Source organism: Herpailurus yagouaroundi, unplaced genomic scaffold (assembly GCF_014898765.1).
Source record: "Herpailurus yagouaroundi ecotype Mexico unplaced genomic scaffold, PumYag 182, whole genome shotgun sequence".
NCBI lineage: Eukaryota > Metazoa > Chordata > Mammalia > Carnivora > Felidae > Herpailurus > Herpailurus yagouaroundi.
In genome coordinates this window covers 47,811,389-47,838,324 of record NW_024412413.1, presented here as the reverse complement: position 1 = coordinate 47,838,324, position 26,936 = coordinate 47,811,389, and the positions used below count along the sequence as shown (strand labels likewise).

At 42.6% G+C, this 26,936-nt stretch overlaps 1 protein-coding gene across 1 annotated transcript in view; it reads left to right on the top strand.

The window, feature by feature from the left end:
• MYRFL (myelin regulatory factor like) overlaps positions 1 to 26,936 on the top strand; it is a 134,471-nt gene that overhangs the window by 75,420 nt on the left and 32,115 nt on the right. The window contains exons 9-11 of the mRNA XM_040490426.1: positions 6,817 to 7,017; positions 16,091 to 16,199; positions 16,948 to 17,057. Coding sequence (XP_040346360.1) covers positions 6,817 to 7,017; positions 16,091 to 16,199; positions 16,948 to 17,057 — 420 coding nt within the window. The remainder of the gene's footprint in view (positions 1 to 6,816; positions 7,018 to 16,090; positions 16,200 to 16,947; positions 17,058 to 26,936) is intronic.

The following is a 26,936-nucleotide window of genomic DNA, read 5'->3' as shown; positions in this document are numbered from 1 at the left end:
ATATATATATATATATATATATATATATATATATATATATTTAGTTAGTTAGTTAGAGCACAGACCAGCTTACATTCTCCAAAAAAGCCAGAGGTGCCCTCCTAGGTATGGCCTGGGTCTGTTAGTTTGAGCTCCAGAGTAAAGAAAGAAAAAATTGACAACTGAAGATGTTACAAGAGCAGACTACGTTATATGGAGAACTGAAAACTGCACGGAGCAAATGCAGGTTCATTTCGAAGCCTAAGAATCATTCTTCCCAATAGCAGAGATTAACATAAAGGGCAAATGTATGAGGCTTGGACTAGATGAGTTTCAGGCCCCCAAGAGGGGTTCAAGAGACCACAACTGTTAGAATTCTCCTTGGAGAGAGAATGGTGGGCCAGACCCAGTAATTGTTCATCTGGATTGTCAATCAGAACAGCTTTAGAAATATCTTATGGTCCTGTAGTGTAAATTGACCAATTTCATGGAAATTAAGCTTTACTACAAAGACAGGTTTATTTCCCAGGTCTTTGTTTTTGGGAGCATTCTGCAGTGGAGTTCCTTCACATTCTCTTGTTAATGACTAGGTTTTCATTCAGCTCCACTTTCCTTCTAAAACATGTGATTAAACCTGGTTTGGAGTGCTGTGTTGTAAGCAGGAGGGATGATTACTTTTGTCTGCCCTTCAAAGGCGCACTGGGGTTTCCTAGTTTTGAAAACTAATACATTATTCCAGTTTCTTTTCCAGAAGAATATAAATGGGCATGTCCCCAAGAAGCCCCCTTTACTGCCCTGCAAACTGCACTGCTCTAAGATGGAAAACTGACAAACAGGGGCAGGGAGAACAAAAGAAATAGTGCAGCTGCAGGGATGGAGAGGGATGGGCGTAGAGTAGGGCATCTTCATTGCTACCAGCTCTCACCCTTTTCCACAAAACCCCCTTCCCTCCCCTAGCACACACACACACACACACACACACACACACACACACACCTCTTCTGGAGTTCAGGTGAATTTTTTATTTACCCAGAGGAATCAGTGTGTGGAGCAGTGTCCATTTCACTCTGTAGTTGGGATTCAACTTCCTGGTTAACTATGGAAGAGATAACTCGACCAGGTGTGTATGGTACAAAGAATCTCCTGGAGAGTAGAAAGAACAGAGATACCTGGGTCCCACCTCCGCAGTTGTTGGTTTTTTTGAAATGTTTATTTATTAATTTTGAGGGGGGGGGGAGAACTTGAGCGGGGGAGGGGCAGAGAGAGAGAGAGAATCCCAGTCAGGCTCCGCTCTGTCAGCACAGACCCCAACACAGGACTCGAACTCATGAACTGTGAGATCATGACCTGAACTGAAAGCAAAAGTTGGACACTTACCCGACTGAGCCACCCAGGCACCTCCACAGTTTTTGATTCAGTAGGTTGAATATACATTTCTTTTTTTTTTTTTTTTTTTTTAATTTTTTTTTCAACGTTTATTTATTTTTGGGACAGAGAGAGACAGAGCATGAACGGGGAAGGGGCAGAGAGAGAGGGAGACACAGAATCGGAAACAGGCTCCAGGCTCTGAGCCATCAGCCCAGAGCCTGACGCGGGGCTCGAACTCATGGACCGCGAGATCATGACCTGGCTGAAGTCGGACGCCTAACCGACTGCGCCACCCAGGCGCCCCTGAATATACATTTCTGACAAGTTTCCAGGAGATGCCGATGCTGCTGCCTACTGACCTCCAGACCACACTTTGACTAACACTGGTAGGGAGCATTTCTGGGCCCATTTTCCATAGCCCTTTCAAAAGATACAAAAATTGATTTGTTATTAACTGCCTTCCTCAACTCAGGCTCTCCTATTATGCTCTTTGGCTGCTGCTTTAGAAGCCCAAACAATGGAAAGCAAAGAATTTCCAGCTTTCCATTCCAAATTTAGAACAAACCTCAAATTACTGTTAATTGCTATTTCCTATTCCAAGCACCTGCAGAGGGCGCCATTTACATTTTACTCAGTGAATGGTGCTCCCTGGCAGAATTTCACAACTTTGCCGCTGTGTTGCTGAGGAGAGCAGATTGAATGATTACAGGCATATTTCAGAGACATTGGGGGTTCGGCTCCAGACGGAACCTTTTAGAGATGGCGGAGGGTCCTGCCTCAAAGTTCATGGCTGCTGACTGATCAAGGGGGTGGTTGCTGAAGGTTAGGGTGGCCCTGGCACTTTCTTAAAATAAGACAACAGTGAAGTTTGCCACATCAGTTGACTCTTCCTCTTATGAATAGTTCCTTACAGCATGTGATGCTGTTTGACAGCATTTTACCCACTGTAGAACTTCTTTCAAAATTGGAATCAGTCCTCTGAAACCCTGTTGTTTTATCAAATAAGTTTATGTAATATTCTAAATCCTTCGTTGTCATTTCAACAATCTTCACAGCATCTTCACCTGGAGTAGATTCCACCTCAAGAGACAACTTTCTTTGCTCATGCATAAGAAGCAACTCTCATCAGTAAAAGTTTTAGCATGAGATTTCAGCAATTCATCATATCTTCAGGCTCGATTTTTCATTCTGGCTCTCTTGCTCTTTCTACTACCTCCGCTAAAGCTGTGAGCCCCTCAAAGTCATCCATGAGGGTTGGAATCAACTTCTTCCAAACTCCTTTAATATGAATATTTCCACCTCTTCCAATGAATCAGGAATGTTCATAATGGCATCTGGAATGGTGACTCCTAGGGGCACCTTGCTGGCTCAGTCAGGAGAGCATGCGATTCTTGATCTTAGGGTCGTGACTTCCAGTCTCACATTAGACATGGAGCCTACTTAAAACAAAAATAAAAAGAAATATAGAATGGTGAATCTTTTACAGAAGGCTTTCAATTTACTTTGCCCAGATCCATCAGAGAAATCACTATCCATGCCAGCTGTAGCCTTCTGAAATATATTTCTTACATAATAAGACTTGAAAGTCAGAATTACTCCTTGACCCATGGGATGCAGAATGGATGTTGTGTTAGCAGGCATGAAAACAATGTTAATCTCATCGTATATCTCCATCAGAGCTCTTGGATGACCAGGTAAATTATCAATAAGCAGTCATATTTTCAAAGGAATCTTCTTTTCTGGGTGGTCTGTACAGTGGGCTTAAAATATTCAGTAAACCATGTTGCAAACAGATATGCTGGCCTCTGGGTTTTGTTCCATTTGTAGAGCCCAGGCAGAGTAGATTTAGGGTAACTTTTAAAAATATATATGTTTTTAATGTTTATTTATTTTTGAGAGAGAGAGAGAGAGAGAGAGAGAGAGAGAGAGAACAAGGGGGGTGGGAGTGGGGCAGGGAGAGAGAATGAAACAGAGAATCTGAAGCAGACTCCAGGCTCTGAGCTATCAGTGCAGAGCCTGATGCAGGGCTTGAACCCACAAACCGTGAGATCATGACCTGAGCCAAAGCTGGACGCTTAACCGACTGAGCCACCTAGGCATCCCAACTTAAGGTAGCTTTTTAAGGGCCTGAAGCTTTTTGGAATGGTCAGTGAGCATTGTCATCAATATAGAGTCAGCTTGTCCTTTGAAGTTTGGAAGCTAGGCATTGACTTCTCTCTAGCTACAAAAGTCCTAGATGGCATCTTCTTCCAACATAAGACTGTTTCATCTATATTAAAAATCTGTTGTTTAGTGAAGCCATCATCATTGATTGTTCAGATCTCCTGGAGAACTTGCTGCAGCTTCTATATCAGTACTTGCTGCTTCACCCTGCACTTTAATGTTATACATATGACTTTTCCCCTTAAACCCTAACCAACCTCAGCTAGCCTCAGATTTTTCTTCTGCAGCCCCCTCACCTCTTTCAGCCTTCATGGAATTGAAAAGTTAGGGCCTCGCTCTGAATTAGGCTCTGGCTTAAGGAAATGTTGTGGTCGGTTTGATATTCTATCCAGACCTCTAAATCTTTCTCCATATCAGCAATACGGCTTTCACTTTCTTATCATTCATGTGTTCACTGGAGTAGCACTTTTCATTTCCTTTGCATTCACAACTTGGTTATCTGGTACGAGAGGCCCAGCTTTCAGCCTATCTCAGCTTTCAACATGCCTTTCTCACTAAGCTTAATCATTTCTAGCTTTTGATTTAAAGTGAGAAACGTGCGTCTCTTCCTTTTACTTCAGTACTTAAATTCCATTGTAGGGTTATTAGTTGGCTTCATTTTAATATTCTTGGTCTCAAGGAGTAGTGAGGCCCGAGGAGAGGGAGAGAGATGGGGAAATGGGTAGTTTGTGGAACAGTCAGAATAATACATATAACATTTATTGATTAAGTTATGCCGTCTTATGATTTGTGGCATGGTTTGTGGCTCTCCAAATTATAACAGTTATATTAAAGATCACTGATCACCGATCACCATAACAAATGTAATGATAATAAAATAAAAATGTTTGAAATATTGCGAGAATTACCAAATTGTGGCAGAGACATGAAATGAGCAGACACTGTGACATCCATAGTCTAGGGTGCAGACAGACTGGCTTGATGCAGGGTTGCTACAAACTTCAATTTGTAAAAAAAAAAAAAAAAGCATAATCTGTGAAGTGCAATAAAGCAAAGCTTAATAAAAGGAGGTATGTCTGTATTGGTTGGACAGTAGTTGTTATGCACAGCAGTGTTTTAAGGATAATTTGAGATTATTCCTCCTCATTTCTGCAAAGTATTCCCATATATGTGATTTCAGTAAATTCCCACGACGCTGTGAGATAGGTAAAGAAGTCATTATTATCTTTATTCTTCAAAGAAAAAAGCCAGTACAGAAAGGTTAAGTGACTGCCCCGAGGTCACACAGCCAGTTTGTGTCATAACATAGATTAAAATGTTCAGGTTTTCCCTACATATATGGAGCTGTGGGATAAATAATAAAAGTATTTGGAGACTTTGATTCATTTCAGTGTTTGATATCAATGAACCACCAATGGACCATATGGGAACACAACTTTATAATTCCAGAAAGAGCTAGTACATTACAGTTTGTTTTGACACATTAAGGTTGCGGATACCAGAGAAGGGGGAAGAAAGTTCGCAGATTTTATGACATCTCCCATTAATGACGAGGAGGACTCCTCCATAGGTCTATATATTTAGCAAATTGCAGATATGCGGCCCTTTCCCAAATGATCTGAACATATTTTAGGGATCTGAGTTTTCATCTGATGAAAGCCAGGTGAGATTGTTATAATTGTTCCAAAAAATTGAATCTACCTTATCTGCTATTCCAACATGATATCAAGTTTATGATAACAATTATTCCAAAGCTCATTAGGAAAAAAAAAATACATCACTGTCTATTTTGTTTTCTTGTAGTGGCTCCTTATGTTCAAGGTAGAGCAAAATACATTAACATTTATATGGTACACCTTTGGTTTTAGTTGACTGCTTGCTATAGAAGGATTTGGGTCAAAGCCAATTTGCCATTCACAACCCAGGGGGATCTAGGGACCTTGCAACAAAGCTCTTTGCTTAACTGACACAAAATGATGTTCAAAGTTGTTACTTCTTTTCTGCTTTCGCCTATCAAATGTCAATGGTTGACTCTTCCAAGTAGCTTGGGGTTCAGACAGGTGAGAATGAAAACCTTGAAGACTCCTACACGTGCTTCAACTGAACCCAAACTAAGAACTAAACTTTATGGGTTTTTAAAAAATTATTATTTTAAAATCAGTAGCACATGCTTGTGGCAAAAACATTGAAACAATATCAAGAGAGTATAAGTTGAGCAGTGAATCTCCTTCCCAGATCAGTTTCCCATCTCCCAGTTCCTGGCCTTGAAGAAACCACTGTTACTGGTGCCTCAAGTATTCTCCGGAGATGATCTGTGCATATTCAGGTCCTGAGTTTGCAATGTCCCCTGGGCTGCCCAGAAAGGCTGAAAGTCAAGACTTTGGTGTTAGCGTTGACTTCCTAGATGATCAGGGTCTATAGTGCTTGTCGTGACAGCCTGCCTCAAACACACAAAAGTTTCACATTTAGAAGAATAGGCCATCATGTTAAAAACATTAATTCTGTTGTGAGGATTTGGAGGGATTCAGAGATCCCTACTTAAAGATATTTGGAAATACGTTCAGCAGCCCCAGGAGGTGGGGAAGAGGGAAGGCAGTAGAGTGAAGAATCCCTCAGCAAAGGATTTCATTTAAGAGCAGAATCTCCAGAACTTTGTCTAATCTCAATAGTTTCACTTGGATTCTCATTGAAGACTGCTTTTGGCCAGGGCTACTTCTGATAGGAGAAGTCAGAATCATTATTTAATATTTAAAGGAAGTATAGGTCCAGCTCCAGAATTTACTAGCTTTGTGGCCTTGGGCACAGAGTCTTTTCGATTATCTGTAAAATGAAATCTGTAAAATGAAATCATAAATATTAAAGTGTTTTGAAACTATAAAAGGGCTAACTAAATGCAAAGTATTTTTATTTATCTGGGCTTTAATAAACTCGTAGTATCTTCTGATATAAGGTTCTGGTTTTAAATCCTTATTAATATTATCATCCCTGAAAAGAAGGTCGTTTTGAGTTTTCTTCTTCCTTATCATCCACCCAGTATAACTTACACGTTCTCAACTCCACGTAGTTGCAATAGAGACTGGGCGTCCCAAACCGTGGCATGCTGAGCTCCTGCTCATGGGCAGCAGAGCAGTTAGGGGCTCTCCTGGTGCCACAGTTATTTGGATATGTCAGAATGTCCCATCTGATATATGATTCGCAGGTGAAAGACTTACATAACATTCTGTTTTCCCCTGCTCTGAGGAATCAAGCAATCATCTATTTGCTACTGTAACTTCAATGGTAACATAGTTCTGTATTTTTTTCCAGGCCTCTAACCCTGGGCAGTTTGAAAATGACAGTGATGCATTATGGCAGCGAGGACAAGTTCCAGAATCTGTTGTTTGTCATGGTCGAGTGGGAATCAATACAGATGCGCCGGATGAGGCCCTGGTCGTCTGTGGCAACATGAAAGTGATGGGGACAATTATGCATCCCTCTGACAGCAGGGCAAAGCACAATATCCAGGAGGTGAGCACAGGGCAGGCCTTGGGCGCCTCCGCTGACACCTGAGTCAGGTGTGCTGGGCACTCCTGGACTCTGACACACCTCGCACAGAGCGTCTCTATATGTCACCTGTTTATAGGGGATGAACACAATGCGTAACGGTTATGAATGTTGGAGCCGACAGGCATCTCTGCTGAAAGGGTAATGTAGCTCCTACCCAGGAGAATGGATTCACCTGCCAGGAGCAGTGGGCAGTGACAGACAGCACAGCACTGGCTTCCCAAGCAGAAGTCTCTGAGCTATTTTCCATGGGCCATTGCCTTTCCTTCCACACATTGTCAGCCGTTGAAGCTTGCCTTTTCCTTTCTGTCTCCAAATGTCCATTTCCCTGTTCATCTGAGCACTGTCTCAGTCCAGTCCCTGCCTGTATTTCTACTAGACCCCCAGCCTCTTCCTCCCAGAGTCCCTGGGACCAGCCCTGCCAGCCATTGTCTTCCCCATTCATTGTCCTTCTTTGAGGAGCAGTTGGAGAAGCTCCTCTTCCCACTCCTAGCCTCCACCAAGGTCAATCCCCGTCGCCTGAGGCTCCAGACCAAGACCTCCTCCCTCTGTGGAAAGACAGTTACCCAGTGGAAGGCAGAAATCAGGCTCATGAATCAGGTGGTGCTTCTCCACTTTAGGCTCGCCCTGGGCGGAACAACCCCGCCCCAACCCAGTGCCTTTATCTGTAAGATGGAAACGGTGCCTCTCTGCTTGACCCCGCCAAGTCCTTTATTTGTTTTTACACATTGAGATAAGAAGAAGTGAGTCACCACGGCAAGTCACAGCTGCTATGAAGACCTAAAAGATTAGGATTAAGATGCTAATCCCTTAGCCAGGCCACTCCAAGTTCTAGCTCTTCCATCCTTTAAGTCTGTTTGCCATTCACTGCTTCTATCACTTCTCCACCTTTGCACTCACACTGTTGCTCCTGTAAGCGTTTTTGAGGCTGTGGCGGAATTGTGTTTTTAACCTCCTTCCCTTATTCTTTTTTAGTGAATAGGAGACACAATCTGTAAATCATTGGCCATTCTTCCAGACCGCATTCCTTTCCCAGTGCAAATCTGCACTGGTGTTTCCAAACCGGCCAAGGAATGTCCTCCTTTGCTGAGTGCATTCCAAAGAATGGTTGTAATTGTAGACTTTTATACTGATTGCAAAGCTGTGGTTCATGTTCGAAGAGCTGTGACCTGCTAGCCGTATGGGAACTCTTAGGGCTAGAAAGTTCTCACGTATATTTCCCGATTCCAGTCCTAGATACTGTGCTTTTTTGACTTCTAGAGACAGATAAACTGTCTGCGTTTCAGATCACACCAACTCAAACTTATTTTTGCAATTGGCTATACAATTCCCTACAGGACTTATCTAAATGCAAATGGAAGATAACAAGCTGGGAAAGTCCTCCACAGCTCCTCTCGCCACTATTAGGCTTTCCCCACAGTTCACTTACCAGATGTCTTCGGGCGCTGCCCCTTGTCCGAAGAAAACATATTGTCTTAAAATAACAAGCTTCCCTAGAACTTCTCAAATCCCTTCCATGACACCTTCTTGTGTAAATAACATGTCACCCCAATCCAGGCTCCAAATGTGGAATTTCTGTCTCCCCTGCCTGTTCACGGCAGCGTGATGGTGGAAGGAGGTTTAGTCCTGATTCGGGCAAGCGCTGGCCCAGGAACCTTGGCCCAGAGATGTCCTGTGCTTCTGTTTACTCTCCTGTGAGCAGGGAAGGCTCATGTTCAATTCACTTGTGTTAAGGGCTTCTTCTAAGCTCATATACGTGAAACATTCTTTAGCGGGACAAATAGATATTATCATTATTTACTTGTATAAAATGCAAATTACATGTAATTCATTTATTAACTTATTTCATAATAATATATTTGTTTTTAATAGGTCTATCCACATGTATGAAATATAGATCTCTAGAAATCTTATCGTAGAGGCTGCTTTTAGGCAACAGACTTGAGCAATGGAATGTAGAAAGGGCTCACAGAGACCACGATGCTGAACACAGACAGACTGACCCATCAGGTGACCCACCTCAAAATATCCATAGGCCTTAAGTAACCAATGGGCTACTTACAACCAGGCACGGTTACCAGGAAAGGGAAAATTCCATATGTCTCCATGCCTCCTCACCTTCCCCATCCAACTACAACCCCCATCCACCTACCTCACTGCAGACAGCCTCTCCCTCACTGCCTGCCCCTCCTCCTGTGGTATATTCACTAAACTTCTATCTCCTTTGTTCTGTGTTGGGTGAATTTTTTTCATAGCCCGTGCTGCAAGCCTCCACCCAATCGAGTGGCCCCACATTTGGGGGCCCCCATCCAATGGGGAGAGACGCACTTACCAGTCCTGTTCACGATTACAGACAAAAGAGGCGATGATAATGCTGATGATGGGGCTGACAGATGTGTGAACTTTGTCTTCACCTCCTCCTGATTCAGTTTGCCCAACTTTTAAGAATAGCCATTCCTCCAAATGCTCTGGGAACTGGGCCCTTGGTTGATCTGATTACAAGCATAGGACTTGAGGCAATTTCTCATTGTTAAAGGATGCATGATAACCAGAGCTGGCTTCCAGATGAGCTGTTGCAAAACATAGTGGCCAAACACATTACCCAGTACTGTGATGACTGGGGGAGGGGGAAATAAATATAAGTTGCTTCCTTGCCCCGGCTCTGTGCATCCTCACTCAGGGCAATGGAGGTTGTTTTGTAGGTATTAAGCACATGAGCACTCTGCATAGAGAGTCCTGGTGGAGATCCCTGTGCTCATCTGGACACGTCTACAAGACACGGAGAAGATAAAGCAGATGTGACCGAAGCCCGTGCCCTGGACCCACTGGGAAAATGAGGTCGGCCTTAATGAGGAGCAGCCTAACATATCCCAACATTGTGTTTACTGATGTGACTACAGACTGCAGAAGGAAACGCAGCTCTTTCCATGGAAACAGCAAAATTAGGGTGGAGGTGATATGCTGGAAAACAGAAGAGCGTGAAGATCATCAAGGCCAATGCAAAAAAAGTGAGGAAGCTGAAAGTTGAACGCATCAATGCAATTTTATGATGAAGGCTGAAAACGAGGTTACAAGAGATTCCAAAATAAAAACCAGGAACGAAATCAGTTAAGATGAAAGTCTCCAAGGGCCAGGAGCCAGATGCAGAAGTTCCTCAACTTGGGGTGAGCCAGTGTTACTCAAGCTGCTCCTGATGTGAGACTAATAGTCTAGGCTGTGGCCAGATGGTGGATAACAGGATCTCCCTCCCTGGACAAACTGTGGAGTCCCACAGACAAGAATGACTTTTCTGTGGTGCAATTCTGGGGTTAATGATAGAGAAGCCTTACAGACGTCACCCGCCGCTGCAAACTGAGTGAGTCCCTTTGATCTGGGCAGCACAGGGGCTGGTCTGCATCATCTCCCTCGCTGAGGAGTGCACCTCTGAACCCACCGAGCTGGGAGTGGTGAAGAGATGGGCACAGCCCTAGGCAAGAATGCCATGGACTCCTACTGTTCTTACCCAAAGTTCAGCAGTTTTTCAAGAATAAATGCTTCTCAGATTGTAAAAAGAAAGAAAGGAAGGAAGGAAGGAAGGAAGGAAGGAAGGAAGGAAGGAAGGAAGGAAAAAAGAAAAGAAAAGAAAAGAAAAGAAAAGAAAAGAAAAGAAAAAAGAAAGAAAGAAAGAAAGAAAGAAAGAAAGAAAGAAAGAAAGAAAGAAAGAAATGATAGAGAAGCCTTGGGCTTGAGGCAGCATGACCACGATGGCCATGTACATTCAGGGTCAAAACTTTCCGAAACTGCTGTGGGCAAGGTCACCTCAGACACCTGAATTCAGCTTCTAGCTTCTTACTCAACCCACGTGGATGAGCAAGGTGTGGTGTTAAGTGCTGGCCAGTGTTTGGCTCCTGGAGGAGGATTCTGAGAAGGCACAGCCCTTGCCTCGAGGGCTTTCCCTAGGTCAAGTGTACACAGAGGGGTGTGCAGCATGGGCAGTTTATATTTAACTTTGGAAAGTACAGCCCCACATTAGAAACCAGAAGAGCATTGTCTTATAGAAACGTTGTTGCAGAAGGGGTTTAGATCCCCAAACCAACCCTGAAAATTTTCTTCAGCCAAAAATCTCTCTGAAGCACAATGGTAATAATACCATCAAACCCACAATATGCTTCGTCCAGCAATACGCCTTCGGGGGAAAATGCATTAAAGGATCCAGCTTAGTCACCAGGGGTCAGGTTCCCTCTGGGTAGCCTGGACAGCCTCAGTGAGGACACAGCCTCCTCTGCTTCCTGTTGGCAGCAAAGGTCACCCATGAGGGCTCGTGCAGGAACCACGGGGATAATGAAAAGTAGGCAAAGCAGCCACAGGATTCCCAAGGGTGCAGGGAGTGGGGAACTGGGTGGGGCCTGGCTAGTGCAAGGCCATGCCACGCTGGCTCCTGATTGACAGGGATTGTTCTGCTGTTTCACTACCTTCATTCTTTCATGGCTTTTTCTTTCATTGAAGGTTTGGGGTGTCTGTAACATGTGAGCCACTCTGCTGGGCACTCCAGAGTTCCTGAGATCAACTAGATGTGAGCCTTGCCCTCAAAAATAGAACTTTAAAAAAAAAATCTGAACTCCGAGTAAGAAATATTCATTGCATCTCCAATGCCTAGGATAGCACCTGGCACACAGTAGCTGTTCATTAAATATTTGCTGAATATAGGAGCTCACAGTGATAGCTGTGTGCACAGGGCGATGTGAGATTGTGACTGCCCCTCCCTAGCATGGCCTGCAAGGCCCTCCCTGCTCTGGCCTTAATCTTTACAGTCTAGTAATGCCAAACTCCACCCTGGTTGGGCAGACATCATTCAGGGAACTTACTCCCTTGGCACTTTACTCATGGTGTTCTTTCGGTCTAGCATTGGGTCTTGGCCTCACCCTTTCTGTCCCTTCTTTCTACCCTGCATCTTTCCCTGACTAACTCCTTTCTTAAATTTATTCGTATGAGGTTTATTTATTAAGTTATTAATTTAAGAAATGTTAGTTGAGTGTCAACTACATGCAAGGAATTGTACTAGAAAACTGGTGATTTGGTGGTGAGCAGAAAACCATGGCCGTAGATTTGTCCTCATCCTCAGGGGGTATATATCCTATAGGGAAGACAGATAATGAAGGTGACACAACTTTGTCTGGTGATAACCGTGATAAGCACTGTGAAGCAAAACAACAGCTCCCATTGGCACACAAGGCAAAGGGACCCTTCCTGGTGTTGGAAATCAAGAAATGCTTCCCTGGTGAAAGGATGTTTAAGTTGGGGGAGAAGGTAGGAGTGGGAAGGAAGAGCTTTCAAGGCTGGGAAATGCCCTGAGCCAAAGGCCTGAAGCGAAAGGAGCAGAACTTATTTGAAGATCAAAATAAGCCAAGATCTCAGTGGGGTTTTGCCATCTCTAGGAAGTCTTTCTTTATGCTCCCCTAGGAATATTTTGGGGTCCTCCTTGGAGCTGCCAAATTCTCGATCCATAGTTCCATTTTCATCCTGCATTTCTCACATTTTCATTTATGATGGGTCTGCCTGTCTAGTCCACAGACATTTAGAAGAAAATTTTTTAATGTTTATTTTCGAAAGAGAGAGAGGCAGAGTGGTGTGAGTGGGGGGGGGGGGGTGCAGAGAGAGGAGGAGATACAGAATCCAAAGCAGGCTCCAGGCTCTGAGCTGTCAGCACAGAGCCTGATACGAGGCTCAAACCTACAAACCGTGAGATCATGACCTGAGCTGAACTCAGCGGCTTAACTGACTGAGCCACCCAGGTGCCCCACAAACATTTTTTAAAAATTTCATTTAGTAGGTCTAAATTTTAGGAAACTTGGAATGTGTAATCCCAGAGAAACAGTATGCTACAAAGTCAAGACAATTAGAAAACTTATTTATTCGTTTTCATTTTGTTTTAAAGTTTTTCTTAATTTTTATTTTGCTTAATTATATTTTATTTGAATATAATTAACACACAATGTTACATTAGTTTCAGGTGTACAGCACAGTGATTCAACAATTCTGTGTGTTATGCTGTTATCATCACAAGTATAGTTGCCATAAATGGCTATTACAACCCCAGTGACTATATTCCCTGTGCTGTACCTTTTATTCCCATGACTTTTCCATTCCATAACTGGAAGCCTGTATCTTTTTTTTAAAAATTTTTTTAGCATTTATTCATTTTTGAGAGATAGAGTTTGAGTGGGGGGGAGGGTCAGAGAGACAGAATGAGCCACAGAATCCAAAGCAGGCTTCAGGCTCTGAGCTGTCAGCACAGACCCTGACCCGGGGCTCGAACTCACAGACCGTGAGATCATGACCTGAGCCAAAGTTGGATGCTTAGCCCACTGAGCCACCCAGGTGCCCCTGGAAGCCTGTATCTTCCACTTTCCTTCACCCATTTTGCCTATCCCCACCGTCCCTCTGGCAACCATCAGTTTGTTCTCTATATCTGCTTTTTGCTTGTTTATTCATTTGTTTTGTTTTTAATTGTTTGTGTTTAATTCCACATGTAAGTAAAACCATATGGTATTTGTCTTTGTCTGACTTATTTCACTTAGTATAATACCCTTGAAGTCCATCCATGTTGTCTCAAATAGGAAGACCTCACAATGTTTTAATGGCTGAGTAATAGTCCATTGTATGAATCTACTACATCTTCTTTACCCATTCATCTAAGATTGGACAGTTGGGTTGCTTCCATATCTTGGCTATTGTGAATAATGCTACAGCCAACACAGGGTGCGTATATCTTTTTGAATGAATGTTTTCACTTTCTTTGGGTACTCCTCAGTGGAATTACTGGATCATATGGTATTTCTACTGTTAACTTTTTGAGGAACTTCCATACTGTTTTCCACAATGGCTGTACCATTTTAATTCCCACCAACAGTGCACAATGGCTGTACCAATTTACATTCCCACCAATGGTAACATTTTTCTCCACATTTTGGCCAACACTTGCTATTTCTTGTCTTTTTGATGCTAGCCATTCTGGCAGGTATAAGGTGATATCCTACTGCGGTTTTGCTTTGCATTTCCGTGATGATTAGTGACACTGAGCATCTTTTCCTGTGTCTGTTGCCTCTCTGGACGTCTTCTTTGGAAAAATGTGGATTCAGGTTGACTGCCCATTTTTAATCAGATTATTTGTTTTTTTGTATAACTTCTTTATATATTTTGGATATTAATCCCTGATCAAATATATCATTTGCAAATATCTTCTTCCATTTAGTAGGTTGCCTTTTTGTTTTGTTGATGGTTTCCTTCACTGTGCAAATGCTTTTTATTTTGATGTAATCCCAATAGTTTATTTTTGCTTTTGTTTCCCTTGCCTTAGGAGACATAAAATGTTGCTGTGGCTGATGTCAGGGAAATTACCTGTGTTCTCTTCTATGAGTTTTATGGTTTCAGGTTGCACAATTAGTAGACCACAAACTTTTAAAAGCAATCACTTTTTAAAGTCCCAGCACTTAGTGTAGTGCATGGTAAGTTGAAGGTGACTGTTCAATGTTAGTTGAATAATACAGTGAATAAATGAGTTGAACCAGGCTTTTGATGACAGCAAGTATCAAAATAACAGTGAGCTCAAAATTATACTTCCCAAGAAGTACCTGAAATAGAGTTTGCACAGTTAGCCAGGTAAGTGTCAAGCCACAATTTTTCACAATCAGCCGAACTAGTGAAGGACAGGGAACTTTTAATGATATCGGAGGAGCTTTCCAACTCACCCAACAGAGTGGGTCAAGGGAGGAGTTGAAGGCCATTTCAGGGGTTTTCATAAAACAAGAACAACAAAGCAATTTTGGTTACTCTAATACATGGATGAATGTCAAGGCAGTATAATTTTAATTGCCAAGAGACCACTGGTTTTATAATCATTATATCCTAAAATAAAATTATAGCCTAAGAGAAAATCCTAAAAGAAAAAGGGTGGGGTGCCTGGGTGGCTCAGTCGGTTAAGCCTCTGACTTCGGCTCATGTCATGATCTCGCTGTTTGCAAGTTTGAGCCCTGGGTCAGGCTCCGTGCTGATAGCTTGGAGACTGGAGCCTGCTTCAGATTCTGTGTCTCCCTCTCTCTGTTCCTCCCCCACTCGCACACTGTCTCTCTCTCAAAAATAAATGAAGATTTAAAAAAATTTAAAAAAAAGAAAAGAAAAGAAAAAGAGCTACCAGCATTTTACTTATAGAATAAGGTCATTATAAAAATTGATTCTACTATTACCATGAATACATTAAAAAAAACTCAAAAGGAAATCCTGTGAATGAAACATATTTAGCTTTAGGAAAAATTCACTCTATTGTGTATTACTATCATTTTGCTGGGACCCAGTGACATTAATTTGAGGAATCGGCAGTGGAAGTTGGGAATACCTTCAATAACCTGTAAAAGAAGTGAGCTCAGAGAAGCACACCATCACTGACCAGAGTGGTTTGGGGGAGAAGCCGTCTGTAGGAGAGGAAAGTCTGGATCTTGGAAGGTCCAGCAGATGAACAATACAGCCTTGCAACCTGCCACTTGAGGAAATTTTCTCCAGTGAAATGTCCAAAAGCAAATCAATGGTATAGTAGTTATATCCATTCCTCAAAGGTTGTTACTTGAACTAAGCATTTTCAGTTTGTAAATACAAGGTTGGCCTATATTTATTTGGTGTTTATACTGTATGTCCATTTGGAAATGATCCCTTGCAATCCTGAGTGGCGATTTTTTCTCTCTAACATGATCAGTCTCCATTCTCAGAAGGAGAGTTCACCCCTCAAAGGAGAGAAAAAAGGCAAGAGTAGTGAATGGGGGAGCTTTCACCCTGTAATTTAGACATAAAAACTCTGTCTCAGTTTGTCAGTGGATGGAAGTCATTGATATGGACCTTGAAGCTTTGGTTTCTCTGAGGAGAAAAACATAAACTTTCCTTAAAATAGTTCGGACAAGAGGAAAGAACCCTGCTGTCAACATTCCTAATTTCTCTGGGTCTCTTTGGGCATTGATTTGAATGGGAAATATCTAAATGGGTGAAATCCGCTCTTCTTTAATTAAATTAGGTTGACACAAATGAGCAGCTGAGACGAATAGCCCAAATGAGGATTGTTGAATACGACTACAAACCAGAGTTTGCATCTTTAATGGGAATAAACACTGCCCATCAAACAGGTATGCACACAAATTCCCTTTTTAATTTTGTGTTGTCAACTCTTAAAAGTTCAAGTCCCTCTTTGTGTGGAGATTGTGTGCTATGGCATTGATTTCCTCTGTGAAATCCGTAATCACTAGAACAGGAAAGGTGAGAGAAATTTCTGTGTCATCTTGACTCAACACCCCCATCCCTACTCCTACACTCCAAGGTACTGGCAGAATATTTTGAATACATTGTTTCTTTTCACTGGAATCATCTTGCTCGGAGCTGGGGGGCAGATCACAGCTCCAGCTGTAAAAGGCAGACCCGGGAGAGGGAGAGGTGTGGAATAGGTCAGTCTAGGTCAGAGAAGGGGCAGAGTGGTGTTTGTACTCCGATCCAGGAATCCTAGAGAAAGAGGGACCATTTAGGTGGCAAATCCTCTTGCAAGAAAAGAAAGGAAATCAAGCTAACGCCCCACCCTTACTTCTATATACAAGGATTTGAAGGTATTTACTCCCTCCTTCCAAAATCCGGCCCAGAGTCTCAAGGAAAAGTCAAGAAAATGACACCCCTGCTTTTAATCCTATGGTGGTTATGGGCTCAAAATTCCTTCTTTGCTTCAAATGTATCCTAGATCAAAGCGAAAGCTGTGAGGGGATAAGCATGTATTTGCAAAGATGTCCTGGAGGGGGCTGTCAGCCTTCCATTTTGTTGTAGGCTAGGGAGGATGTTCTCCAGAAAGGTCTTTTCCTCACTAAACCTGTTGGGAGTGTTTGTGTCTAGGAATGATCGCCCAGGAGGTACGAGAGATCCTGCCCAGAGCTGTAAAAGAGGTCGGTAATGTCACCTGTGAAAATGGGGAGACGCTGGAGAACTTCCTCATGGTCGATAAGGTAACCACTGAGTAGGTCTGCCATTGGAGCTGTGACCCCATGGTGAACCCCTTTCTGTGGTACCACATGCACTGAAACTTCCAACCAGGAAACAAGACAGTAAAAAGAAAGCTTCACTCAGCTGTGGAGTAATTGGTATCAGTTATGCTAAGCTGTTCAGAGGTACCAAAAAGAAGCCCCGTAAGGCAAAAAAGAAAAAGGAATATGTAACAGTGACAGTAGAGTGGAGCAGGTCTTAACTGTCGGAGAAAAACTGGCCTGGGGAAAGTCCACTTAACAGGAGCACAACTAAAATGTGACCCAATGTCATGTGAAATAGTGACAGCAAGATTTGATCAGCCTTGTCTTAGAAAATGGAACTCAAACTTGAGGAAGTGTAATTTATCTCATCTAATATACTTTAGGTTGTCATTAGGATCAAATAATTAAATTCTTAGCCTGATTAAAGGCTGAATGGAGTGTTGATTTTTCTTTTCAAGCATAGTTTTTCAACAAAGTTGTATGTTCCATTTTCATAACACATAAAGTGGGTCAGTCTTAAAAAGATATTCATGAGCCTCATCGTTTTTTCCCAAGGGCCCATCTGAATTCTTTGATATTCAAATCATTCTCTTTTGAAGGAATGTCCCCATCTTGTAGATGAGCTCCGCTTCTCTTGGTAAGGGGTCTAAGGCTGTCATTCCCTTGCTTGCCATTGCTCTGTGTGTGTGTGTGTGTGTGTGTGTGTGTGTGTGTGGCTTGAGTGGTTCTCCAAGCTCAGGTTTATGAATTCTGTGAAATCCTGCATTTTTTTGCAAGGTTGGCAAATTCACCCTGCTGCTGACATGCTGTACATTGCACTGTTATATTTGATGCTGGAGGGAAAACTGATTGACATGGGGATGTTATAGTTGTAGGGAGAGATGTCTGAGTTGAGACTAATTTGTAATCTGTCAGTTCACGGGGGCAGTGCTTCTCGAACTTCAAAGCGTACGTGAATCAGTGAAGGAACTTAAAAAATACGGACTCTGATTCAGCAATAATGGGGTGAGACCCAAGATCCTACATCTCTAACCAGCCTCTAGGTGGTGCCAATCTAGGCCACCTAGGTGACCTCTAGGTGACCACCCTCTCTGGTCAGCAAGCCACACTTGGAGTAGCAAGGTGGATAGATGGTGCCTTTCCATGCTGGGTCCTTCCTCGGTCTTCTCCCTACAAGTGCTTGGACAACAAATACTTAGATAATGGGCCTGGATGGCCTGCTCTGCCCCAAGACTGCAAGGACAGAGGGGCGGAGGTTGAGTTACTTGCTCCTGCTTCCCAGACCCATCTCGAATAGAAGCAGCTCTTGGGTCATGCCCTCAGACCTGGGCTACCCTTGAGAGGTTTATCATGAGAAATCTATTTTTAGTAATAAAGTACTGAAGTTTCCCAATTATTTACTTAAAATATAAGATAAGGGTGGGGTACCTGGGTGGCTCAGTCGGTTAAGTGTTCAACTTTGGCTCAGGTCATGATCTTGTGGTTCATGGCCCTGTGTTGGGCTCTGTGCTGACAGCTTGAAGCCTGGAGCCTGCTTCGCATTCTGTCTCTCTCTCTCTCTCTCTCTCTCTCTCTCTCTCTCTCTTTGTCCCTCCCCTGCTTGCACTCTGTCTCTTTCTCTCTCAAAAATAAATAGTAATATATATATATATATATATATATATATATCATATATCATATATCATACCTATATGATAAGGGATATTCTGAGGTATTCATGTAATAAGGTCATCCTCACTGTCTTGCATTTCCAGAAGCTTTCTGGGTGAGAGAAAAGTATGTAGGCACAGCCATCAAGCTCAGGGTGCAGCCTTGGGAATGTGTCATTAGGCTACCAAGGTCGGGCTCTTGGTGTACTCATTTGGTAGCAGCCATATCTCTTTTGGCTGTGGTCCTTTGCTGGAACACCCAGGGAAGAGATTTCTGTGTTCTCTGTGTAGGTAACATCTGTCCAGGGCCTTATGATTGTCACTCTTCAGGAAAATCATTAGTTCTCCCCTGGCCCCGTGTCTTCCCATTCCCAGTTGAGTTGAATGAGGATAGTCAGGATTATTAGCAACAGCAGTTCTGAGGGCTACCCACTCCCTCAGTCCCCCACAGAGGCTACAACCCAAATTCATTCCTAAGAAGGCAAGCCTAGAGCCCTGGGAAAGTAAGGGTTGGTATTCCTATTGCAGGCAGCCAGGCTCATTTGTCATTTGAGAAGCAATCCATGCCAAGGCAGCATTCAGTTTATAAGTAAATCAAACTGGGGCACCTGGGTGGCGCAGTCGGTTGGGCGTCCGACTTCAGCCAGGTCACGATCTCGCGGTCCGTGAGTTCGGGCCCCGCGTCGGGCTCTGGGCTGATGGCTCAGAGCCTGGAGCCTGCTTCCGATTCTGTGTCTCCCTCTCTCTCTGCCCCTCCCCTGTTCATGCTCTGTCTCTCTCTGTCCCAAAAATAAATAAAAAACGTTGAAAAAAAAATTTATAAGTAAATCAAACTGACAGGAGTCCAGAATGGACAGGTTGTGATTCTCTGAGTAATAGGATCTTGTAGCGATTCAATCTATGAGGACATCACCAAGACCACCCTCGTTTACAGAATCTGTAACACTAAGAGCAGGTGAACACCTCCATGCTCTGAAGCCTGGCCTTCCACCTTGGTTCACTTCTGAGGATAGATTTCAATTGCTGGTTTAATCCTCAACACTGTGAAATATCCCTCCACTACATTATAAATACTTCACAGAATATCTCCTTTATTCTTTCTTATTAAGAACATGGGTAATGTGACTCCTATTGCCCCATGCTGTTTGTTAATTGTACAATGGACAAGATATACAGGGAGCCTCTTGGTTTCCTGGCCTCCTACCCATTTGTGTGGGTGCCATGTTGGCCTTGGTTGCCATATCCAGGACTGCTTGTTTTAAGGAACTTCTCTAGGACTTCCTGGGCTTCGTGTACCATAGTAATAGGTCAGGTTCAGTTACAGTTTCTCCCTCTACACTCTATTTCTCTTCCACTGAATGTCCCATTTTTATTTTTTTATTTTAATTTATTTATTCTTAAATGTTTTTTTTTTGAGAACAAGCATGAGTGGGGGAAGGCCAGAGGCAGAGGGAGAGAGAAAATCCCAAGCAGGCTCTGGGCTGACAGTGCAGAGCCTGACATGGGTCTCGATCCCACAAACCATGAGATCATGACCTGAGCCAAAATCAAGAGTTGAACGCTTAATCGACTGGTCCACTTAGGCGCCCCTGAATGTCCCTTTTTAATAAAGAAATTTTTGTTGAAGCTGAAGTGCAAACTAGAAATGCACATGAAAATGTTGAAATGTTGCTCTCCATGACTGCGCTATATTTTCTATATGCACGTTTTGCAACGTTATGCCCAAGTAAGAAACAGAAATGGCTGCATCTTTACAGACTGCCCATGTAACCAACCAGAGCTGGAGATTAGTGCTGTCGGTCAAAGTTGGTATAAGTCACCTTTGTCTCTCAGGACAGATGACTGTGCACGATGAACTTCTCTTACCTGGGATAATTTGCTTCTTCTTACAAAATCCTCATGGTTCGTGTACCCCAGTGAAAGCTCAGTGATGGGAGGGGGCTGGTCCTGAGAGCCAGGAGCCATGGCAGGTGACCACCGCAGTCTAACCCTGCATTAGACTGTGAGGGCTTCGCTGTTTGGCTTACTCATCTGTCTCTTCGCTTGGCAACTTTATTGATTTCTGTGATTATTTAGGACCAGATGGCTACATTTCTTGAGCAGTATTATTAGGTGTGTTTGGTGTAAGAAAAATGTGCTCAATAAATGTAAGAGTGGCCTGAAGTGAATTTACAACTAAGCTTCTATAAAGATGAGGTTCACTCTGCAAATAACTAGGCCTTGAGTAATGTGTGTGTGTGTGTGTGTGTGTGTGTGCGTGTGTCTGTGTGTGTGTGTGTGTTGTGTATGTTACAATAGCATGATATAAGCCATCCTACTATGCCTTAATATGTAGTTACTTTTCATTGGTTCTCTTTTCCTTCAACTGTAATGTGGCAGGAACTGTCTGTTTGAGTCATGCAAAGCTCAGTAAGACAGGGTTCCTATCTTCAAGCAGCTAAGCGGGGTGTCTAAACGGGGTGATGAGATAGGACGTAAGAATAGAACTCTGAATGACAGTGTGACAAGTACTGTGGGATGCGCAGTGCTCCTGTCTGTGGACACTAGGCAGGGGTTCACAGATGAGAAGGAAGCGGGGGACCGAGAGACAAGTGACAGAAGACAGTGGTGGACCTTGGGGTCCAAAGGTGTGACTGAGGGTGGAGCATCACAGATGGCCTTTCAAAGTTTCCTTTTTCTCATGCACAGTATTTGATTAGACACCAAGTGCTGCTGTTCTGACTTTGGTGACATCTCTTGTCTATTATCATCCCTCTTTATTCTCTTTATGTTTCTCACTTTTCTCCCTAAAACAAAAACAAAACTAAGCACCTCTAATCATACGATCTCCCTTTCCCACTTTGGCTCTTCACTGGTTTATTGCTAACCCTCCACAATCTGGATGGAATCTTCTGTTTCTAACTCATTTCCTAACACTCACACCCACTCCCCCCAACCCCCAAACACCTTCATAATACCATGTCTCTGCACACATGGGCACATCTGGTTTGCCTATCCCCTCCCCTACAACCTTTATTTTCTGTTCTCATGCTCACCAAAGTTTGTTGCTGCCTCAGAGCTGTTCTGTTGAGTGTTCTCTGCCCTTAAGACTCTTTCTTTAGATGATCTCATCATTTAGATCTCACTGCCAAGACCTTCCCTGACCACCTCATCTAAAATAGTCTCCACATCACTTGGTTTCACTGTTTTGTAAGATTCAGGACCACTGAGAGGATACGTAGTGCCTTTGCTGTAATTAGAAAAAGGTGCCTCCTCTGGGCCAGTGCAGACCCCATCCAGCCCCTCAGCTGGGCTTCTGTGAAGGGGGCACATTGCAAACTTCTTCCCGACAGCCTGGAGACTTCTGTCCCTAGTTGGAATTATCTTATTTGCCTATTTATTCTTTGCCAGTCTCCCTGGTTAATTGTGTGACTCCAAAAATCTTCTATATTTTTCAAAGCTATATCTCCTATACTTTATTTGTGGATTCAAGCCCAGGGCTTAGAGTACTGTAGGAATTCAACAAATACTGGTTGAATAACCTAATGAATTCTGTGATGCCTTGATTGATCCTGTCTCTACATTGGTTTAGGCTTCTGAATATAACATCTTCTAGAGTATTTGTCATATTGTGTTGTCATTCTGTTTCTATTCCATATCTCTTCCACTAGACTGTGAGCTTCTCGGGGTCAGAGAATGTGCCTTGTCAATCTTGTGCTGTTTAGTACGTATTTGGTATATTGTGGGTTCTCGTAAGAATTTGTTTATGTTAATGGCTGAGTTTCTGAATCTCAAATAAAGAAGAGAAGTAGTTCTATTAATATAAGGAAATCTGATGGGAGAAGTGGTTTTCTAGTGGAAAAAATGAGTTCAGTTTTGAGTTTGAGATGTCATCCGAACATTTGGATGAAAATGCCCAGTGGCGAGTAGGAGTGTGGAGACTGAGAGCACAGTAGGGCTTGAGGAGAAGCTACAGACATGGGTGAAGATGTTAATAAGGGAAAGGTTATGGATGCTGGTCACAGATCAGAAGCCTGTGGCCAAGTCTGGCTTACACTCTTCTTTTCCTCATGGTGTTTTAAAATTTTTCAAATTTATTGCGTATCTGTAAAAATTAGGAGATCTTAGGGGCACCTGACTGGCTCAGGCAGTTAAGCATCTGACTCTTGACTTTGGCTCAGGTCGTGATCTCACAGTTTGTGAGTCCCGTGTCCTGCTTAGGATCCTCTCTCTCTCCTTCTGCCCCTTCCCTGCTTGCTCTCTAAATAAATAAATAAATAAATAAATAAATAAATAAATAAATAACTTTTAAAAATTAGGAGATCTTCACACAAATTTTGTATTTCTGGCTCCCTTGAAATACCAGATCTGGTGACAAGATGCTTAGGAGAAGCTTCCCTACAAGGGCTTCCTGGGCCATCCCACCCCTACTTCCTGCTACTTGCCTGGTCTATAGGCTTTCAGTTCTTACGGAATAAGAAGCAAGTAGACTAAAAGCAGCAGATTTCTTCTAGTTGAGGCCCAGAGAGGAAGGAAGAGACCTGGAAAGGCTGAGAGGGTTGGGCTAATGCAGGAGACTAAGGGGCAAGCACAGTGTCAGAAAGCCAAGTGAACAGAGAGGATGGATGAGGACATGGGGGGGAAAGAGACGGGAATGGGAAGAAAATGAACGTTAACAAAATCTTGTTGATTTTGATGACTGAAAAATCACCGATCGTATACGGCAAGGTGGTTAAGAGTGTGGATTTCAGCATCAGGTAAGACTTTGTCCAAAACCTGGCTCAGCAAGTTTGGGGGATTATAAAGTCACTTTCATTACTATACAGACCAAATTACTTTATTCCTTATAGTTCTCAGTAAATACAACTTTAGTATGGCAACTTAAAATTCTACCTTAATCACTTTTTCCCCCATGGAAGCAATTGCTTTTTTTTTTTTAAATGATTTTTTTAAATATAAGTTTTCTTAAGACCACAACTTTTGGGGTGCCTGTGCGGCTCAGTCTGTCAAGCAGCCAACTCTTGATTTTGGCTCAGATCATGATTTCACAGTTTGGGAGTTCAAACCCCGCATCAGGCTCTGCTCTAACAAGGGGGAGCTTGCTTGGGACTTTTTCTTTCTCTCCTTCTCTCTCTACCCCTCCCTAGCTCAAGCTCACACTGTCTCTCAAAATAAAGAAAGAAACTTAAAAAAAAAAAAAAGACCACAACTTTTAGGTCTGTAACGTAGGATTAACCTAATAAATGGTTAATTGTTGATAATTTTTTTCCAGATGCCACTCAGAGATGGCTACCACCTTAGCTGTCTCTGCAATGATTGATGTTTTTTTGACAGAATGACACATGCTATGTTTTTATTCAGAATAACTGAGTTGTAAAAAAATTCATTAGTTTGAGTTCATATGGCTGGCCCAGAATCCAAACGTAGGCATTTATTTATTTATTTATTTTAAAATCATTCACGTTTGAAGAGAGTTGATGTGCAACGTCACATTAGTTTTAGGTGTGCAACACAGGGATTCAACAAGTTTATGTACATCATGCTACGCTCAAGTGCAGCTGCCGTCTGTCATCACACAACACTATTACCCTACCGCTGTGTACTGACTGTATTCCCTGTTCTGTGCCTTCTATTCCCCTGACTTCTTCATTCCGTAACTGGAAGCCTGTATCTCCTGCTCCCCTTCCCCCAAAATGGGGGCTTTTAAATGTCCTAGTCAGCAGCTGGTTTAAAAATCTAATCTTTTCTCATCAAGGGAGGTAGCAGAACTCATTTACTGGCAGTGGCGATAAGTTTCCTGTCGGAGGTAAACGTTCTCTGTTGCACTCACATGATTGATTTGACTCCAAGCCTGATGATTGCCTTACAGCTAGTATGTTATTAAAAGCAACCCTGGATATTTTAACAACTGATCATCTGTTTGTAGGCCATCTTCTTTCCTAAGAGCTCCTCACACTGGAAGCAGGGAGAAAAATCCTCTTGTTTCTGGTAGTAAACATTCAAAAAAAATTTTTTTTAAATGTTGACTCATGTTTGAGAGACAGAAAGAAACAGAGCGCAAGCGGGGATAGAGCAAAGAGAGAGGGAGGCACAGAATCTTGAAGCAGGCTCCAGGCTCTAAGCTGTCAGCACAGAGCCCCATGCGGGGCTTGAACTCATGAACAGGGAAATCATGACCTGGGCCAAAGTTTGACGCTTAACTGACTGAGCCACCCAGGCTCCCCTCTGGTAGTAACAGTTTAAAGAGAAACATGACATTTATTGTTTTCTTGGGAAATTTGGTTTTGTAGGAAAATTTCTTTTTGTAGTTATGTCTTCTTTTAAAAAGTTACTGCTCATTTTTTTCATGTGTCAAAAGTTCAGAAGTAACAGAAGTAAAACCAATGGATCACCAAAATAGAGATTAGTAAAAGTTTATTGTGCACACACAAAAAAGATGGTTTGCAAACTGGGAGCGCTGAAACCAAAACATGGAATAAGGATCCAGGGTGTATTATTATGAAACAGCTTATATAGAGAGAAGGCAATGACTGTTTATTTTTCACTCTGATTGGTTATAATATTAGAATTTTCTTAAATCATAGGGAATTAGTCAGCCTTGGGAAACAGTTCATGTTTTGCTGCTGATTTCCAGAGGCACAAACAAGAGATGACCTATGTCAAGTTGGTTGTGCAAAATAAGTTAAATTAAGCTTTGTTAAATGACTAAACTAATTTTGTCTGCTCAGGGAATTTTCAAGTCTAGTCTCCATTTGTTTTTTATCTTATTTTATTTTATTATTATTTTTTTAATTTTATAATAATTATCTTTTTTTTAATATGAAATTTATTGTCAAATTGGTTTCCATACAACACCCAATGCTCATCCCAACAGGCGCCCTCCTCAATACCCATCACCCAAATCAGGAGACTATAGATGCTGGCAAGGATGTGGAGAAACGGGAGCCCTCTTGCACTGTTGGTGGGAATGCAAACTGGTGCAGCCGCTCTGGAAAACAGTGTGGAGGTTCCTCAAAAATTTAAAAATAGATCTCCCCTATGACCCAGCAATAACACTGCTAGGAATTTACCCGAGGGATACAGGAGTGTTTTTTATTTTAAAACATGTATTTAAACAGGATGGTTGGATGGATGGAGATACGTGAGAAAGTATGCTAATTGTGGAATTTAAGTGGTAGGATATATGGGCATTTACCAAACACTTTTGAAAACTTTTCTGTGTGCTTGAAAATTTTTGTAATGAAATGTTAGGAAAAGAAGATGTTATTCCAGACACCTAAGACTGCAATTTAAATATTGTGGCAGCAGGTGGTGGCAATACTTTGAAAATCAGATAGGCCTGTTTAGTCAAGCCACTGATTTAATACCTGGAATTTTATGCTTTACTAAAGTATAACTCAGCAGCCTGCTTTTCTGGTTTAGGGATTTTTTTTTTTTTTTTTTTTTTTTTTAGTGTTTATTTTTGGAGAAAGAGAGAGATGGAGCGCGAGCCGGGGAAAGGGCCGAGTGAGAGAGGGAGACACAGATTCCGAAGCAAGCTCCAGGCTCTGAGCTGTCAGCACAGAGCCCGATGCGGGGCTCGAACCCACGAACCGTGAGATCATGACCTGAGCCAAAGTCGCACACTTAACTGACTGAGGCACCCAGGTGCCCCGGGATTCTATTTTTTAAATCGGTATCAAGGCCTGGTGAGCTATCTACAAAATAAACTCTTGGACAGAGATGTAAAGCTGAGTTTATTCAAAGGCCAAATTATTGCCTGGCACATCCATTGGCTAAAGGTTTTTCTCCCATTGGTAGTCATTTTCACGATGCTCAATTACAGGCTATTTTATTCCCATCATTTTATTATAAAACATTAGTTCATGCAACATCAGATGCCACCAGGAGAAATTTTCAAGTCTGTGACTGTCTCTGGGAAAGAAATAAGAAGAGCCTGTTTCAACTTCTCAAAGCTTGCTTTGTGATCAGACTTCATTCCCCTTATTTAGTGTTCAATAGAGGACAAGTTGCAGCCCCCCAGAGAGAAAAGGAATGAGCTCTGCTGCCTGGCTGCTCCCGTTGTAGGCTCCTTTGTCATCAGAGATGCCGGGGACTCGGGAGCCTGCAAACTGTGTTCTGCAAGGGTTACCTGGGGAGTGAGGAGGCACTGAAGGACTTTTATCCATTTCCTGAGCCAAACCCTCCCAAAGAGGAAAGGACCCAACCTGAGTGGAAACCAGTTTGCTGG